Source organism: Alnus glutinosa, chromosome 13, assembly GCF_958979055.1.
Source record: "Alnus glutinosa chromosome 13, dhAlnGlut1.1, whole genome shotgun sequence".
Classification (NCBI taxonomy): domain Eukaryota; kingdom Viridiplantae; phylum Streptophyta; class Magnoliopsida; order Fagales; family Betulaceae; genus Alnus; species Alnus glutinosa.
This window is the reverse complement of record NC_084898.1, coordinates 23,795,416-23,815,878: the sequence shown is the minus strand read 5'-3', so window position 1 is coordinate 23,815,878 and position 20,463 is coordinate 23,795,416. Positions and strand designations below refer to the sequence as shown.

Sequence of the window (20,463 nt, the reverse complement as noted above, 5' to 3'; positions counted from 1 at the left end):
TGTTATGATTTAGGTGTGGTTAAAATTTAACGAAATTTGCAAAAATACATGTCTAAATCTTTGAAAAAATTTCTATTTTTTTTTTTAAAAAAATAAATAAATATAAAGGTATTTTGAGAATTTTGATAGGATTTAACAGAAAATCTTAACGGAGGACTTCTAATTGAGAGTTTTCGAAAAATGGATATTCTAAATTGAGACGTTTTGAAGTTCAGGTATCTTCTTTAAAAAATGGTAAAAGTTCGGTATCTTTAAGTGAAGTTCTCCCCTGTATTGGGGGTGGTGGCCACCTATTCTTTTATTTATTTCTTTTTTATTTTTTTTTTATTTTTTAAAGCTTTATATGTGTGTGTTGGGGGGGGGGGGGGGGGATTGTGACATGGCACTTATGTGTCTTATGACGTGACATTTGGAATAGGTATCGCATTCTTAAATATGTTAAGTGGCGCTGAAGTGGCATACCGTTAGTTTTTAGATGAAAAAACTAACAGAGATATTAATTCGGTATTTTTTCAAAATTTAGGTATAATTTGTGATACGAATTGAAACATAGAGGATAAAAAATAAAAACTTTAAGCCTTAGGTACTAAAACCCTATTTAACCCTTTATTTTTTCTTTTTCTCTCCTTGTGTGCAGTAGGATTTGAACTCCTTAATGGTTCTCACACACACACACACACACACACACACACACACACACATATTTATATATATATATATATATATATAACGGTCTTCTCCATTTTAAATAAAAATGGATAAAATCTATTTTATAGTTCAGATTATGCAAAAATTATTCTAAATGACGTGGCAATATGTATCATTAAATATGTGAAATTTAATCTAGATTATGAAATAGATTCTCCTAATTTCACTTAATATGGATGCGGTTTTAATGTATTAAATTTGATACATGGACATAAATTGATAGAATAGCCCATTCCTAAAAATTTAGACAGCTCTCTCGTAGAATGAACTTTACAAGAAAATTTTCATAAATAATGCTACTTTTTACTTTTCACACTTATTTCATATCAATTGACGTGACGTATTTTAAGTGGTTTATCATATTAACCATTTAAAAAAAACAAAATGAATGCTACTTAATATGAAATGAGTGATAAAAAACAGGTGTGAAGAGTAACATCATTCTTACCGTACCCATTTTGAGAAAAATTATGCACTTACTCTTTTACCCTCTAAGAGCATATTTGAGATTGCATTAGAGAGCTTAAAAAATACTTTTAATACTTACAAAAAGTTGTGTCAAATAAAAAGCTAGCATGCCTAGTAAAAAAATTCAAAAGTGTTTTTTTAACTTTTTTTTTACTCTAAAAAGAGCCAAAACACCATCTTAAACATGCTGTCAAGCTCTACAATCCAAGATTAGATTCTTTTATATGACTGGAAAGGTGTTACCTGTGTGTGTGGGAACTCTTTTGCTAAGTAGTTAGGAGATGTGTCAGCTTGTGGAAAAGGAGATGCACTGCATTAACATATTGATATTGGTCACCCTCATGCTTTTCATTTATGGCAGTAATGAACCTCACATGCTTAGCCAAAGTATGTGGGGCCTCATATATCCAAGTGGTGGGGGGCTAATATTATTCCCCTCACATCAAGTTCCATAGAGTATTGGATCATGGGAGCCATGGGTGTTGAAAAAAGTTTTCCATACTTTGCTTGTATTTGTATGGTGCTTGTATTTGTATTTGCATGCAATCATCCAAGGCCAGAATATAAAGAATACACTGACTTGAACAGGAAATTTTGAATTTATTTTTATGCCAAGAAACCCATGTATACAAAACATGAGTAAATATTGAGTGTTTGAACTGTTTCTAACTTAATAAGAATTAGATAAATAAAAAAGGAGTAAATATAATATTAGTCTATGTGATTGCATTGATTTGCAATAACTTCTTTACGGTTTAAAAAGTGACTTAAAACTTTATGTGAATAAACATAAATTACAATTAATTCTTTATATTTACTTACGGTTTAAAATTCTAACAAAAATCAATAGTATGTCACATTATCCCCGATCAGAATTGGACATGAGTTCTCTAATAAAAAAAAAAATGTAGAATGAATTGTCAAAGAAGCCATAAATTAATGAACATCATTTAAGATTGAAATGTACAGCCATGCTCCTTTGATATGAGCTTTTGTGTCTTATATTTATTGTTCTTAAGGTCTGTTTGGGTTTGTAATTTCAAAAAGTACGATTTAAAAATATGCGATTTGAAAATATATTTAAAAAAACACAGTTACGCATTTGACAAAATCACAGTTTGGCCTTTAAAATAGCATATTAGCCTTTAAAATTCTGCGTTTCAAAAAAAAAAAAAAAACACCCATTTACTTACAATTTGAAAATGCAGAATTGAAAAAACAATTTTCTAGATTTTCAAATCATAATTTTTTAAAAATACAATTCTCAAACAATTAATTTTTTATAATTTAGTTTAAAATTATACATTTGATCCACGAAATTACAATCTTAAACGCATCCTTGATATTAAGAGGTTAAGTGTATTTTCAATGTTTCGTGGTCTAAGTTTCAAAGGGATAATAATAATAAAGAAGTTAAACGTTTTTTTTTTGTTCCTTTTAAAAAGTAATTATTACTGTTATTACTGTTATTGTCACTTTGTAGTGTCGGCAATGAATCTTAGGATGTCGATGTGACATTTATTGTCTTTGTTTTGGTAGAGGAAAATAAATGGTCACAGGCCACAAAATCAACGGCCCTAATTAAATGAAAGCTCAATTTCTTCTTCTTTCTTCTTCTTCTTCTTCTTCTTATTATTATTAATTGATAATTTTTTATACATAGTTTTGTAGATCTGAAAAAGTAATTTGATTTTGGATACAATCTCAACTTGTAAACCATCACAAAATTTTATTGGTTAAAAATGAGATGAAAACTAATTTAAAGAAGGAGAATAATGCTGATTACTTGCTAAAATTATTTTGAGTTTATAATATCTTAATTATCAAAAGAAAGAGAATAATACTGCTAATGCTCGTCATACTCATTTCAAATTAAATGACATTTTCTAGCATTTACTTAAAAAAATAAAAGAAAAAAAATCACTTAAAATCATTTAGTATCATTTTTCGTCCATTAAAAGTTCACTAAATCAAAACTCAAAGGAAAAAGTTTTTTTTTTTTTTTTAAAAAATAATAATTAAAAATAATTAAATAATTAATTTTTCTGGTTTACTAGTCTGTTCTCTCTTTTTGCACATGGTCGAAGAACATAAAAATCTAAAATGGGAATAGCCGTGTCGGCGGATAAATCCGAGCCAGCTAATGTCTCTCCTCCATTGACTCTTCGAAGTCCCCGACAGTCTACAGTGGACTGCTGCAATTTTCTACTATAGCTGATTACTCTCTCTCTGTCTCTGGCATTGTATTTGTGGGACGTGCTGAACCAGTGAGCCTTTTCCAGCACTTGGGGGGTCTTATTAGAGTGAGAGAAAGCTCCAACTTCATAAGCTGGAAGCACCCACATGAAATAATCCTCACCTTGTGACTTGTACCCACTGAAGAGTGCTTTCTCTTTTTCCAGCTAAAGTATGCGATCTCGTTTTATGTTCTTTATTTTCATTGATTTTTTTTTTTTTTTTTCTTACTGTCTGTTCCCATAAGATCTATGCACTTGTAATGTCATCCATTCTCATTTTATTTTTCTGGGTATGTGAAAAAAGAAGAAGAAGAAATGCATTTACTTGGGTTTCTTTTTAGTTCCCCTGCTTGTTGTTTATGATGCTCTTTTTGGTTCTTTAGGCTCATAGATGTTCGATTTGGTTGTAAATTGAAGAGTTTCGCACACAATTTGTTTCAGAAAGTGTTTCCCTCACTGTTACGATCAAGAGGTTGAACTTCATTTATAGAGTATCTCACGTACATCACTTGTAACCATTTGATAAATACAATTACAACTCTTGATTATGCTATCTATTATCACTGATTCACTAGCTGGAAGTGTAAGTTGAGATGGAGTTCTTGATTGAGATGATGTCTTTGATACGGATGAAACTGAAGCTTCATTCTGATTGTTGCCATCAATACTGTCATCCATATCCTTAACATAAATTTCCGTTGTTTATTCGGGTTGGGTTCACATTTACATTGGGATCTTGTTCTTGGAAATACAAAATATTTGAATTTGTTTAAGACCCAAGAGACGTGAGCTTGGTTTTTAGGCGATGATTTTTAATGCGAGTTTTGTTTCTGACTTGAGGTAGTAGATCCTGGGACCAACTTGATAAAGCAAAAGAAGAGGTCTCTGTAGTTGTTTCTGAGCATATAGCAATGAGGATTGGCCTACTAGCAAATCATTATGTGTAATGGAAAAGATGCTACTCCTTGCTTTAATGCTTTCTCTCCTTTATATATATATAGCAATGAAAACTGGCCTCTACCAGTAAATCAGTGTGCGAATAACCAATTCAAAAGGATATGGGTTTGATGCCTATCCTTTATTCATCATAATGTATTGCAAGTTTACATTTCTCACTCTCAAAGTTATTATTCTACAGTTTGTACCCCGAAGATCTTTTATGATTGCAAACATGATGTCTAAAGAGTGGAACTAGAAGAAGATTTGGTTATTTGTCGTCATTGGTCATTATTTTGAGACATAATTAAGTCGATAGTCATTATTTTAAGACATAAGTCGATCTAAATTCATAGAATTTCATTATACTATTTACTTTTAATTACACGAAGCCTGTTGGATACATAATTAGTTAGTACATCTAAATGCAGTTTTTATAGGTAACTATTAAAGTTGGAACAATTCTAAATGATTTTTTTTTTTTAAATTATTATTATTATTATTTTTTTACTTAGATTAATATTTCTATTTAGCTTTTGCTTCTCAACCATTGATGACTTGTTTCAAGTTATTGCTTTCTAATTTAGCTGCATAATGCAGTAGGTTTCAGGGAATTGTCTCAATCTTATCATGGGGTCCAAGCATAACTCACCAGGCAACAGAAAACGCCCATTGTCTATATTTGTTATTATTGGTCTCTGCTGTTTCTTTTACCTTTTGGGAGCATGGCAGAAGAGTGGCTTTGGAAAAGGTGACAGTGTAGCTTTGGAATTGACCAAGCAGACAGATTGCAACATCTTTACGAATTTAAATTTTGAGGCTCATCACAATGTTGTTGAAATTATTCAACCTTCTGCACCTAAAGCAACAGTGTTCAAGCCATGTGATCTTCAATACAGAGATTATACTCCTTGCCAAGAGCAAGACCGAGCAATGAAATTCCCAAGGGAAAACATGATATATAGGGAAAGACATTGCCCTCCAGAAGAGGAAAAATTGCGCTGTCTTATTCCAGCACCCAAAGGATATCTGACTCCATTCCCCTGGCCTAAGGGTCGTGACTATGTCCACTATGCTAATGTTCCTTATAAAAGCCTGACCGTTGAGAAGGCCGTCCAGAACTGGGTGCAATTTCAGGGAGATGTGTTCAAATTTCCAGGTGGAGGAACGATGTTCCCTCAAGGCGCGGATGCGTATATTGATGAACTTGCATCAGTTATTCCAATTGCAGATGGCTCTGTCAGAACAGCACTGGATACTGGTTGTGGAGTATGTTGATTGTTCAAATTGCCGTTATCTATTTCTTTTTGTATACGTGTCTAAATATATACCCCTGATATTCATCATAGTTTAGAACTCAATTTATTTCATTCTTCCTCCCCCCACCCACACACATATTGTCTTTTGGTTTTGAGACAATGCTGAAGGATCCAGAGGATTCCAAAAATCTGCAACTTCAAAGGCCTGTCACACTTCACCCAAAGTTGCGCCTTGCCCTCTATTATACATGAAACTATAAGATAGTCATACCTATGCATAATGTCTCTCGTGATGTCATTCCCAACATATCATGCCTGAACTGAGGCCTGGAACAACTGGTTGATTTGTCTTGAAGGGCTTGATATATTGAGAATCAGCATTAGCTTTATACTCTTGAATACTATTCTTGTAGGTTCTTTTCTGGATCACTTAACATTTGTCTTTCCTTTTCTATTTTTTTCTTGGTTTAGAATATCAAAATGAATGTGATTTCTTGCTGACAAGGTTCACATGATTTAATATAATTTATAGTTGGATTACTGTCTGGTTACAATTGATGCTGGGGTTCTGTCTTGTTCCTCTATATCAAATATATGATAACCCAGAAAGTTATTCATGAGTACTAAGTTTCACATTGACTTCTTACTAGGTGAGACTGTGCTTTATAAGTGATTTTAGGAAGCTTTAATTGTAGTTTGATTAGTCTTTTTAGAGTGATACCACAAATGTGTCTAGTGTTTTTCTTGGATCGTTACAGATGGTATTAGAACAACCTAGTAACACAATGTGGTACTGAAGCATTGCATGATGTGGGCCTTGACGAAGATGTCGGGGATTTGAGTGGGGGAGACTATGGCATCCCAGAAACAAAGTAATGAATGCTAAGTCTCACATTAGTTCATTGGTGAAACTGACATTTATAAGTGATTTCAGAGAACGTGAATTGTAACTTTATTACTTCTTTTAGCGTGATAGTGCTGGTATGGCTGCACTTTCCTTGGGTTGTTACGAAATATATGCTGGTAGTGACTTGTATGTTCTCCATACCGGCTGCCTTAATCTACTCATTTTCAGTTGGCCTTTCAATTATTGGAATAATAACTCTGTACATAATACAGGTTGCAAGCTGGGGTGCATACTTGATGAAAAGAAATGTTTTGGCTATGTCCTTTGCACCAAGGGACAATCATGAGGCACAAGTACAGTTTGCATTGGAGCGAGGTGTACCTGCTATTATAGGTGTTCTTGGATCAATACGTCTTCCATACCCATCGAGAGCCTTTGATATGGCTCAGTGCTCTCGATGTTTGATACCATGGACTTCAAATGGTAAGTGCTAGGCATGATCAACATCTCAGTTGACAATCATGTATTAATCTTTGTACTTTTTGTTTTAATTATGTAAAGAGCACTTAAACTTATATTTAGAAAATTAAATCATTCAAACTACCCTATTTTCAGACATAAACTATATTTACAATTATGATTATATTTCATCATAAACTTTAGTATGAAATAATTCACGTATTGCTAGACAATGAAATATTTTGATGATTAGTGATTCTTTTACAATTTTGTAGTGTTTAGACATTCGTCCCTTTATAACTAATGCTGGAAGCTACATGTGTGATCACAAATGTATCAAAAATTCTGTTCCATGTTAGTGTGCCATGAAGTGGAGAAAAAATACATTGTTTACATGAAAAGTTATGAACTTTTCCAAAACAGACTATCAAGTATCTAACTACAACTCAATACTTGTATCTATTGCTATAGTTTTCTAATTAGAATTTTCAAGTTTGTAGAGTTTGAACCTGTTAAAGTATCGATTAAGTGATTAAATTTACCTTTTCCTATCAGTTTAAGTTTATGGGACAAGTGATGATTTAACATAATATCAAAGCCAAATATTTCACGTGTTGGGCATCACCTATCGAAAGGAAGTTTAAGCCCACACGTGAGGGAGAGTGTTAAAGTATTGATTAAGTAATTAAATTTACTTCTTCCTATCAGCTTAAGCTTATGGGACAAATGGTGATTTAACAGAAACCACGTATCTTCAAGTTCCTAATTTTGACTTTTATGATGAAGGGATGGAATCAAATAGTTCATATGAGCATAATAGAGAGAAATTTAATTTGTCTTGTAAAAAGTGAAAGAGAACTAAAGAAGAAATAAAGAAGCTTAGAACCTTGAAGAAAAGAAAAGAAAATTTACTTTTTAATTAAAAATTATTTTATATATTATTTAGTTTTTTTACTTGTATCACCACGCAGTCTAGATTCGATTATTGCTTTGTTATTTTTTTATTGGTTTTTTTTTGGGTGGGTGTCCTTGACCCTTCATGGGTTGTTAATCTAGCGACAAGTTTGTGTTTTCATTTATCTAATTATATTGGATATCAGATAACACCATACAGAATCACAAATCTTGTTTACTCTCTCTGTGCCATATTAAGAGTCCCTTGTTCCTTTTTGGGATGTCATGAAGCATATATTCTATTTGAAAAGTCAAGTATAGGATGTTCTTAATTTCCAAAATTATTCATATAGATGGGAATTTAAAAGGTTCTTGTCAAGATCTAAGAGTTTGTTTTTTTGATTTACCACTTCTATAAAGGAACATGCATTAAAATGGGGATTAGGATTCTCTAGAATTCCTAGGGCTCTTGGAGGTTTTGGTATTGGGGGCTTGGGTTTTTGAGGGTTTGTTGGGTTTTTTTATTTTTTTGGTTGTTGTGGACTGCTTTGGTTGTTTCTATGTACTTATAGGCGTCTTACATTTTTTTTTTTTTTTTTTTTTTATAAAATCTTTATGTGTGTGTGTGTGTGTGTGTATATATATATATATAAAAGAATTCCTAGGGCATTCTATCAAGTAGATTTTTTCAAATCTCAACCATTGCTTTTAAATTAAATGATGGAAAATTTGACATATCGGCACTTTTCAGTTCATTATTTACCATATCTTTTACTTCTTGTGGTAAATAATGAGGTGATAACTGGTGATAAATATAGTAAATAATGAAGTGATCAATGCTAATATGTAAAAATCTATACCATTTAATTTAGAAATGATAGTTGAGATTTGAAGAAATTTATTCAGTAAAATAGATTTGAAGAAATTTATTCGGTAAAATATCTTAAGAATTCTAGGGGATCTTGATCCAAAAACAGGACTCTGAATTTGGAATGGAGGTGGTAGAATTTTGTGTACCTGGTAAAGTTGATGATGTTTTTGCATATGAACCTCTCTTTACAGATGGCATGTACCTAATGGAAGTTGATCGAGTCCTCAGACCTGGTGGATACTGGGTCCTATCTGGCCCTCCTATCAATTGGAAGACCTACTATAAAACGTGGAAGAGATCGAAGGAGGATGTCAAGGCTGAGCAAAGAAAGATCGAAGAGCTGGCTGAACTTCTTTGCTGGGAGAAGAAGTATGAGAAGGGAGATATTGCTATCTGGAGAAAAAAGGTAAATGCCAAATCCTGCCGAAGAAAGTCAGCAAATATATGTGAGTCGAAGGATGCTGATAATGTCTGGTGAGTTTACTTAATTACACTCATTGATATTATTTGTTATTAGATGTACAAAATTTGTTACTTGTACAACATGTTTGGTACAGCAAGTCTACTTGATTACACTTCATTACTTGATTGCATTTGTACTTAGTTTCGCTGAAATTTATTCTTCACTTTCAGAGGAATGAAATAGTTACTTGTATGCAATCCTTCTTACTTCATCCATTAGTTGTCATGTTCCGGTCGTTCATTTTTGAAAAAAAAACCTTTGCTTTGTTTCTGTTACATTTATTCACTGTTAAAATATGAAATAGTCATATGAAACTTCAGTAATTTATTTGACAATCTTCAGGCTTGTACCCATGACTTAATCTGTTGGTTGGCATGTACCCATGACAAGTAACTGCCCGATGCGTGGGATATCAGGGTATATAAGACTTGCTTGACACTTTGAAGTGCATAGGTTTGCAATGTCCTGCATTGGCTGTATTAACCAAATATGAGCCAATATGGATGAACACTAACACAATACTTGACTGGAAATTCCTTTTTCTGATAAATAAATTTTAGCTTTTTAGGATGCAACCATCTAATTTGATTAGCTTCATGTGGAATTCCTTCTTTTGGTAAAAAGGTATATATGAATCTACAATTTATATGGATTTATGTTACTCTAGTTATATCTCAGAGTTGAGTTTTAATGTTATGCAATTCCAGGGTTAGACTTTTCTGATTTTTTCTTTCTTCTCAAAATTGTTATTATTTCTGCTTTTAGTATTGTCATCCTAATTCTTAGATTTGTGGGGTATATTAGGTACAAGAAAATGGACACATGTATTACTCCTTTCCCTGAGGTAACTAGTAAGGATGAGGTAGCAGGAGGAGAGTTGAAGAAGTTTCCAGCTAGGCTTTTTGCAGTCCCTCCCCGAATAGCTAAGGGGTCCATTCAGGGGGTTACAGCTGAATCTTACCAAGAAGACATTAAGCTTTGGAAAAAACGTTTAAATGTCTATAAAAGGATAAATAGATTGATTGGCACTACAAGATATCGGAATGTGATGGACATGAATGCAGGACTTGGAGGATTTGCAGCAGCACTAGAGTCACCAAAATCTTGGGTAATCAATGTCGTGCCCACGATTGCTAAGAACACTTTAGGTGTCATTTACGAGAGAGGTTTAATTGGCATTTATCATGACTGGTATGCCCTTACGAATTTCCCACCCTTTGTTGTTCACTTAAAGTCCTGTAGATTTTCTCTGCATTTTTACAAACTGAAATTGCTGAGAATTTGTAGCATGGCAGTTTTATTTGCAATTTTGACAAAGATGAAAACGTGTTATTATAAACCAACTTTAAGGCTTATCTGGTTATGAGGCCGGCATTGTGTGTTAAACTTTAGTGGTACATCCTGAAAGGAATTCCATCTCTAAGCTTTCCTTTTGTTGTCATCTTTGATAGCATATCACTTCATTTGCAACTCATTAAGCATCATATGGTTCTGTATTAAAATTGACTAAACTTTCCTGATTCTTCTTATTACATTGCCAAGGGCAATATAAGAATGTCAAATAGTACAAGGATTTCATGCTCATTACTAGTTCCGTTTCTTAATCACAATGCCAAAGGCTTTGGAATATCTGTTACATTTTTATTCCCTATCTTTTTTCAGGTGTGAAGGCTTCTCTACTTACCCAAGGACATACGATCTTATTCATGCTAGTGGTGTATTCAGCTTGTACCAGAACACGTAAGCCTCACCATCTTCTTCTTCCTGTATGCCAGAAGTATATCTGGTTTGGGCATTTTAAAACTATTTTACATGGAAGCATTCCAATCCTTTTTGTAGTCAAAGAGTCTGAATTTCCAGAATACTTCATATCATATATATGATTTTATGCTAATATGTTGTACTTTTGTGGAACTCAGCAAGTGTCTCTAAACCATTTAGGAAAGCCCTCTATCTTTCATGAGATGTTCCGAATTAATGACATCATTGACATGACTCTCCAAGCTTGAATTTTTCTGTGGGCTAAAGTGGAAATAGTTTCATCTATGCAAAAAGTTTGGTGGGCTTCCTTAATCACCAAAGTTCTCTTACTGTATTCCTTTGTTAACTAACCTAGTTATTCTTCCTTTTCTTTTTCCTTCTCAAAAGTTGGTACATCTTTATTTCTCTTTTGAAGTTAGCAGAAAATAGCCAAATAGGTTGCTGCATTTTGTATTATCTTTATAAATGATCCTGATTATATGGAGTCTTCTTCTGAGACAAAAGCCTCATTAATTTTACAGTAAGTTTTTACTACGTTTAATTTCTGATAGAACATATATGAATAGGTGCCGACTGGAAGACATCCTTCTGGAGATGGATCGTATCCTGCGGCCCGAAGGGGCTGTCATCTTGAGGGATGAAGTTGATGTTATGAACAAGGTTAAGAAAATTGCTGGAGGCATGAGATGGGATGTCAAATTGATGGATCACGAGGACGGTCCTCTTGTGCCTGAGAAGATATTGGTTGCTGTCAAAAGGTATTGGGTTGGCAGCAGTGAAAACAGCACATCCAGTGATGAATAAAACAGGTCAGTGTCTGGTGGTGAATAGAAGCAATGCTCTAGCACCAAATGATGATTAAGTTGCTCTGGAGTGGAGGAACTCAAAGAGTTCTGAACTTCTGATACTCACAGATGGCATGTATTGTGTCATTGATGATATAGGAGCTGTATGATGCTCATCTCAGCTTTTATTCTTGTATTGATTTTGGAGGGGGAAGTTAGAAAAGGGTGCCCAAATAATTGTTTCAAGAATACTTAACAGTGATAAATGTTAAGCATGACATTGATACATTATCATAATGATATTTTTCTTTTCAATTGACCTTATAATTATACATGGCTCTCTGGATTAACATGGTGCAACAATCTCAATGGAATTATCATTTAATTCCCCCTTTCATGCGTACATAGGTAGATTTTTATGTAAACAGGGTAAGCACGAGATTACCACTGCATATGCATGAGTTAAAGAAAGTAGGAGTGAAAATGTGGTTACTGTTAGTAGTTATTATCTCTATCTGTAATTGCTATCTTATTTTTATAACTGCAATTGTTTCGTCTTAGGCAATTAACGATTAATTATAAAATAACAGTCAGTTAACGATTATTTAAAGTTATAACTGAACTACATAATTGGTTCTAAATTTGGGCCTATTTTTTGGTGTTGAGCCTTAATTAAACTTCTTTTTTGGGCTTATTTTAAATTTTTTTCGCCCTTTTTTTGGGCCTGTAAAATTATGGCAATTTTACAGATACTGCAAAAGAAATTGAGGCAAAGGATCCCTATGCATGTTTGGGGTTTGGTGCTTGAGGCTAAACAATTTTGATCTATTTAGAAAGTTGATGTTTATATAGAAGTTCTTGTCTATTATTTTGAAATGAGTTTGTAGTGTTAAAAGAAAAGAAAATTTTATTCATGATTATTTTCTACTGCGTTGAGTCTGATATATTATTATATGGTAATGTCATATGAAAAATCAAGATATATTTTTTCACTTGCGACTTGTTTATAAGTTGAAGCGTTACATGCTTGATCTCCTCTTCCAATACCAGAACTCCATGGCTCAAGTCTTTTTGTGAAGTAAAGGCTGTCTGGTTTAACAAAAATAACTCTAAGAGAGAATTAGCTTGAATGCTCTAGGATCAAAGAACTCTTTCGTATACAAAAACATAGTCTCATAATTTTACAAAAATCATGCGAGGCCTATTTATAGAGTCCCACAAAACTAGCTAGGTTTACTAGTTTACCTAATTAAGGAAAATCGGAGGCAGCGTATGATACCATCCAACCGTTCGAATGAAACTATATATGGTTAATCAGATTCTTCACGACGGCGTCCGGACGACTCAGTGAACACCCTTCCGAACAGTTAAAACCCTTCTTATTAGGTTAACCTTTCTTTCTATTAGCTTAAATTTTTGGAACAATTGATAATTTAATATTTTGATAGAATTGATTAAATTAACTTGAAGTGCCCCCTTCATTTATTATTGATTTTTTTCAATTCAAATTCTTTTTTTAAGGAGATTGTAACTATATGTATAATAAACATAGGTAAAAACGGTTTAATCTAAAATTTAAACAAATGTTAACCTAAAACTTTATAATCTAGTTAGTGATATTAATTTCTCTCTTTAAAGGTAAAAACGATGGGCTTAACCTTCACAAATATGGGATTTATGAAACCAAATAATCTTATATCATTTGTTTAAGAAGGAAAAATCCATAGTAAATTTTAGGGTGCATTTTAAATGTATTGAGGATTTTAATATATCATCTGTAAATTAATATTTTGTAAGATATCAAACTATATATGTTAATATTTTGCAAAAAAGCTAAGGGAATTGATTTTCACTGTCATATCATTCAAGATGTATGATAATCGTATAACAGTCTACTAAATAATATTACTTTACCTTATATATATTATTAAAACAACTTTTAAGGTTTTAAAAGCGATCGAGCATGGCTGAATTCTCGGCCCTCAATGGCCAGAGTGTTTCGTATGCAGTTTCCCAAGACCCAGCTGGCTACAATATGTTGACTGTTGAGAGAATATTACAGACGTAAGAAGTGATTTGAAATTTCCTTATAAATTACAAGATCGATATTAAAACAAAATAATAAAGACGTATATAGCTGCATGTTTGGAGTTCCATCCATATATGCATATATGTCAGGTGAATGTACATCACTGTATTAATTTCTGCAATGTCCATGCATGACATTTCATCAAAATTGAGTCCTTCCCGGTACCTAAAAATCTCAAAGATCATCGATCTTCTTGGTGAAAACTCAGTCATGACGTAGGGATGGATCAGTACACTTCTGCACTATGTTGGCTTGTGACTGTGTGTATATATATATATACTTGTTCTTAGCCAAAAAAAGTTCAGCATTATTGAGTTGAAACCATTGCCACATTGATTTGAACACTATTTTGAACTCATGCACCCATGGTCGACAACGACGACAAGTGTGTGAAACACCTGGATGAATGAGAAACCACATCCTAATGAGTCCAACAATTTATGTCACTTTATGATCAAGGATTTCAAATCCTATTATACACTTTATATTATTGGCCGGGTGACAAGTACTACTTCTGCTAAGTTATGGCCCCCACTCTAAGGGAAAGCATGGGGTCACATCTAATTTTATCTAATCAATGTCATAATTACTCCTAAGAGAATAGTAATTAATTGAAAATTTCTCAAAGCTGTTCATGGTGTTGGAGGAAATTATTGAAAATAAATGAGAGATGTGGCTAGAAAATTCTTGAGATTCATGATGGGAGATGGAACTCAAATTCATTTTATATATCTTTTGGTATATATGTACTACTCTAGAAGTAAATTGGATGCTAAATTGTGTACAGTGATGCAAGAGGTCTGAGGATCTTGTCAGAATTGAATACAAAGCAAGTTGTCCTATGTGAAATTTGGGGTTAGTGATAAAGACATTTGGGTGATCTCAAAGAAAAATTCATACTCGAGCACTGCTACATATATGACAGTAAATTCGAAGTAGCTAGAAGTTAGAGAATATATTTTCTATATATATTGAAAGGAAATATATTAAAATGATATTGTACGTCACTTATGGCTTTTTATAAGATTGATTGCAATCAAATCAATCAAATTTGTTTATCATATATACTTATCTATCTCAATTCTTTTATAAAATGGAGTCGTTTGTATTGTAAACTAATCAAGGAATAAGAGCAAAATATAGCTCTTTAAGCTTTATCTTAGACGTAGATTATATACCAAACTATGTAAAATCCTTATGTGTGTTCTATTTTATTCCGCTATTCCTTTTTATTTTCATTTGATTATGTTTTCTTTCTGTAGAAGACCTAAAAAGTGGAATGGCGGAGGCTGGTGTACGTGGTTTACATTAACTACTCCAAGACAAGCTTTTATGCTATTCCATTTGCAAACTTTGCTGGAGTGCTGCTGTTAATTACCATTTTTGGAGTGAGCAGAATGAAATTAGGCATGGTAATCTGCCTAGAAATGAAGAGAAATTGTTACTTGATGTTGTTTGTGATGTTAAAAAAAAAAAAAAGAATGAATGTTTAAGAAAAATATAGAAGAATGTAAAAATATCTGAATTCAGTGGGGTATAAATTACCCTTGATATTTTGTATTGACAGGGTTTTGTGTTTTGCTGGTAGTTTTGAACTTCTGATTGTAATGTTGTTAGTAGTTGGGTTTAGTCAGTTTGGTTGAATGTTGGTTTTAATAGTCTATACTATTATTGACAGATTTGGTTGTCTGCAGCTCAAAATGAGATAGCTATATATCACGACAAAACTAAACTTAAAATAAATAAATTAGATAGGGTTGTTCGAGGAACTCTAAACCTCTCGACACAACTATTATTAGAGTCGATAATTAACTTCTTTTGATTGTACACAGTATCATTTATTCTATATTAATAAACTCTCATAGATAAACTCTAATAATTAATAAGCCCGTATCATGATCGATCAGGACTGCTTGTTTATTGGTGGTGGGACACTTCTTTCTCATCCTTTTCCCCCGCGTATGGTACCATTGGTACGTACGTATAACAATTGCATGCCAGATTTTCATGAACTATCATTCTCAGTGAGTCGGTGAAAGTTCAGTTGTATATCACAATCACCTATATATATATCTGTGGGCAGTGGGTAGATGAATAATCCGCTCTATTTTCCGCCCACAGTACTCGTTCTTTTTTTGTTCTTTTCATCAAAGGCATGGACAATCCAAAGGGATACCCTGATCCCAGCCAACACGTATCGCCTGCTAGTTGGTCAGTGCTAGCTAGCCAGTGGACGACTCAAATTAATTGGCAGTATTCTGATCTGCAGCATGAACATCAAGATCAAAGCAGTCAAACTTTAATTCAGAATCACATAAATTAAATCAAGGTTAACCATTAACGTTTATATATAATCATTATATTTATATATAAGTACCGTACATAAAATCAAGGTTAATTAATGATTTAAAAAATGCTAGCGAGATGATCGAGGATGCATGAAAGAAGAGAAAGTGGTAATGCTTTTAAGTACTGTAAAAAGGTGAATTGGAATGCAGTGGACAAGGACAAAAGAAAAATGGGCATTAATGTGATTATGAATATCCTGGACAAAACACCATAGATCCGACTGTTGCCAGAGCCACAATGGCACTGATCGAGGGCTGCTGTACGCATTTAATTTTCTAGGGAATTAGGGCTGCCAAAGGAAAAATGCCCTTCAAGTTGTACGCAGGCACTAATTAAGGAACATATCAATACAGAAAAGAATTGGTGTAGATCGATATGGCCAATTGATTGACGACGCTAGAGTTATGCTAATCAAATAGTTTGCAGAATTGGCCGGAAGGTGTGCGTCTCATGTCAAGAGGGAGGTAAATGGAGTACGTAGCTCGTAGGCTAGCCAAAAAAGCATTTTCTCTTATATTCTTGACAATATTACTGCAGCTGATCGTAGTATTCAAGTTTTTTCTCATTAATAAAAGAAAGCAGTAGTACCACAGGTAGTTCCTCATCTTACCAACCAGAAGAAACAAATTTACAATCATTTCTTGTACCTTCTGCCATGATATTATGTCAAATTTGAATCATTCAATTTTCTCTTAAAATCTAAGAGATATGTATCTATCATTTTTGGTGAAAACTACTCAGCAATGACATGGGGATCCAATTCTGTGGGCTTGCATTTTATGCAATATTATCTACTTCATTAATTAGCTTAAAAAAAAAATCACCATTATTGATTGAGTTGAAAGCATTACTATATATATATGTATTGATTGAGCCAAATTAATTTGCACCTCATGCATGCATGAGTACCTCTTGGTCCACCCGGCCGCCCCGATCAACCATCCATGATCCATGGTCTGATCGATGGTCGACAACTAAACAACTGGATGAATGAGACACCACACCCTAATGAGTCCAACAAATTTGGTCAGTTTATCAAGGGTTTCAAATATTCTTGGTCGGGTGAGACAAGCCCTGCTAAGTTGTGGCCGACATGAAGGGCAACTATATATGCATCCCATCACATCCAGTTTCATCATGTTTTTATGTCACCTGTGTTTTACCTAACGAAACTCATGATCACTAATTGTAAGAGAATATATATATACTAGTTAAAATGAATTAAATTATGGAAATTATCCCAATTATTACAGGTATAATTCGGGTTTATTCGTGATTATGCATAGTTTAATCTTTAATTATGATTAGTTGTGTGTATAGACTATAGAGTTTGTGCTAGCTAGCCTGTTAACAAAAACAACTATTTAAGTGTTAACACAATATATGAGTTCTTAGAAGATGGTTTGATTTTGAATATGGTGGGGTCGATCTCCCGTTTCCCAATTTTATTTGCGAGGAATGTTTGTTAATTAAGGAGCTAACTAGTCTGAGATGGAGGAATGTTTGTTCAGGAGCTAACTAGTCCGATGGGTATTTGCAAAACAAGAAGAAGGTCACCGGAATGATGTCGGTGTAGAGAACTTCCGATGGTTAATTAAGTCAAATAATTAATTTGTTAGAGAGAGAGAGCTTCAATGGTTCCTTTTTTTTTTTTCTTTTTTTTTTTTAGTGTGTTCGGGGAAGTGGGGCTATTTGATTTCATACCTTTTTTTTGAGAGCTTTGTGAGTCTTTCTATACAAGATTTCTTAGAGGTGTTCCCTAAATGATATATCCACAATTGGTAACTCCATTTGGAATGTAATAGGATCCTCCATTCTACGGTTAAAATTTTATTTTATTGTATACAATGATGTCACGTCAATATACATAATGTAGCATCATTTAAAATTTTAAATGACTTAACAACTTATACACAAATAGATTTGCCAAATTTAACCTGAAAGTATGAAATTGATCATCAGTACTTCACTTGAAATGTCCCCCATAAAAAATAAATTAACAAGATAGGAAAAAAATAATAATAATAACCTTTTGTTTTCTACTACTAACAAGTTCTTTTGATTTTAAATAACATGACATGATGCACATTATTAGATCTAAAAAATATAATCTGAACCTATGAAATGGATCCTCTTTATTTTACTTAAATTGTATGTCCCCCTAGATTAAAAAAAAAAAAAAAAACACTTTATTTTTGTACTCCTATCAATTAAGTTATTATGATGGAAGACATGCATGTAAAGACTTTTCCACAAATAAAGATAAGAAAGGGAAGAGACACAATCTAATCAATAAGAAAGGTAACACCCGCAATCTAATCCGGCCTTTTTAAGCATTATTAGGAAAAGAATATGCTAATCATGTTATATTTGATTCATGATAGCACTAAGCTCCAAGCCTCCTCAATTACAACAGATAATTTTTTTTTTTTTTTTTTTTTGGTCAAATCTACCATTAAATTTGTAGAACTCACAATTTCATTCATATTTTTTTATAAAAATCTATCATTGAATTAGTAAGACACACATGTGGGTCTTACAGATCTAATTGTGAATTTGAAAGAGTTGGAAGAATAGCAGGTTGTCTCTTTACTAAATGTGGAGTAATGCAACATACACAATTCGCATTCCCCTCACTTATTTTACTAGGCTGATGTGGCAGTGTCCATCAGCCATTGGATCAGACTTTATTAAGAAATTAAAAATTAAAAATAAAATAAAAAATTCAAGGATTGATAAGTACGGCCGCATCAACCTAGTAGCTAGGATGGGAGTTGAGTATGTATTTAGAATTACTCATCACTCTTAAGTAAGAGTAATGTAATTTAACAGACTACTATATATGCGCCGTACAACTGGAATTACGTGATACTGAAATTAGTCATTGATTTTTTATTTATTTATTTATTTTTCACAAGTGCTGATTCAAAGGATAATTTTTACGGCCACATCACCAAATTGTATATCAATTATATATATAACAATCTGCTGAATAATATTATTCGTTAAGTAAAGTGGGAAGGGAGTGAAAGAGCCTAAATGGTCTTGAGTCTATTTTTTTTTTTTCTTTTTTTTTTTAAATATATAGATGATGGTCTTGAGTCTATTATTTGAATGATCTAGTGGTCGCAACTGAAAATGATTGAAGCCTTTGAAATTTCCAAAACTTTGAAAAGGGAGACAAAGATATCTATATGATGATCATGGTGGGGCGTCCACTACCTCTAGTAAAGAGAAAACAGAAGGATAAGGCTCACGTTTATCATCTAGCTACAGATCATCTACGACTATTACACTTTTTGAGGGGGCAACTACTTTCAATTTGCTAGCCCAGTTTTTCTTCAAGTGGAATATTGACAAATCTAGAGATTGCTTAAATTCAAACATTGAACAAATACAACTTAATTACTCTTGCCTTAATTTCAACATAACCCATTAAAGACGGGACGGAATACAAACCAGTCTAATAAAATGTTATGTGTTTTTCAACATATAAGAAACACGTGTTTTTTTAATAACATTAATTAGAAAGTATGTGATTTTTACATGCTTTAAAAACGCGTCATTTTATTAAACTAATTTGTAAAAATAAATTACAAATCAGTTTGTGACTAAATAATTTCTGTCCTTGAAGCTATTAAGGAGTAGTTGAAACTATCATCCTCAATAAAATGCTAAGATCCACAGTAATATGCAATTCAAATGTGACCTTTTCTTTTCATTTTATTGAAGAGGAGAAAACCATTAAATAGCCCTAGCTTCATTATCTTCGCCTAAAATGTTTAGGGTATTACATTTTTTACTATAATTCTCTTATAAACTCATGGACAATCTATATTTTATAGAAATAAGTATCACGCGGCGGTCCACATTTTAACAGCTAGTTGACATAGCAAGTGTCACATTGATTATTACGTCAATTTGTAAATATATAGTTCGTGTCATTTGAATTGTCACGTAGGAGTCCACATTTTATTAACTTACATAGTAAGTTTGTAAATGTAAGAACTGCCATGTAAACTGTCATGTAGCAGTCCACATTTTAGTTAGCCTGAAAATGCTTGGAGAAAAGCCGCTCTACTCCAATTGGGGAGCCTCTCTTTTCCTTAAATTTTTAAATGAAATGATGCCAAGTGTTAAAACAAAGATATGACACTTAATTAGAATATTGCCACATCATTTACCTTCTCCAAAATCATGTTAATGTTGACATGGTAAGTTATTTATATGAAACATGTCACGTCAGTCAATGTAAAATGACTATGAAAAATAATATTATTTATTTAAATATAAAAAGAAAGGGTGGCTCCCCGATTAGATAAGAGTTACTCCCTACT

General features: G+C 32.9%; 1 protein-coding gene across 2 annotated transcripts; it reads left to right on the top strand.

Annotated features, from left to right (window-relative positions):
• Positions 1-3,266: 3,266 nt before the first annotated feature.
• LOC133854228 (probable methyltransferase PMT14) lies at positions 3,267-12,003 on the top strand. 2 transcript variants are annotated; one of them, XM_062290318.1, is made up of 7 exons: positions 3,267-3,583; positions 4,953-5,618; positions 6,728-6,938; positions 8,871-9,153; positions 9,947-10,333; positions 10,805-10,882; positions 11,470-12,003. In XM_062290318.1, exons 2-7 carry the CDS (start codon positions 4,980-4,982, stop codon positions 11,705-11,707), a joined length of 1,836 nt encoding a protein of 611 aa, XP_062146302.1. In that variant the 5' UTR covers positions 3,267-3,583; positions 4,953-4,979; the 3' UTR covers positions 11,708-12,003. The 2 variants fall into 2 exon arrangements, with proteins under 2 accessions (XP_062146302.1, XP_062146301.1); XM_062290317.1 differs by having other exon boundaries at positions 4,950-5,618.
• Positions 12,004-20,463: the final 8,460 nt, after the last annotated feature.

Excerpts from the sequence above, each read along its gene's own strand:
- LOC133854228 (XM_062290318.1), top strand. The coding sequence starts at position 4,980 with ATGGGGTCCAAGCATAACTCACCAGGCAACAGAAAACGCCCATTGTCT. Across the intron at positions 5,619-6,727 it reads CACTGGATACTGGTTGTGGA|GTTGCAAGCTGGGGTGCATA; the intron begins GTATGTTGATTG and ends TACATAATACAG. Across the intron at positions 10,334-10,804 it reads ATTGGCATTTATCATGACTG|GTGTGAAGGCTTCTCTACTT; the intron begins GTATGCCCTTAC and ends ATCTTTTTTCAG.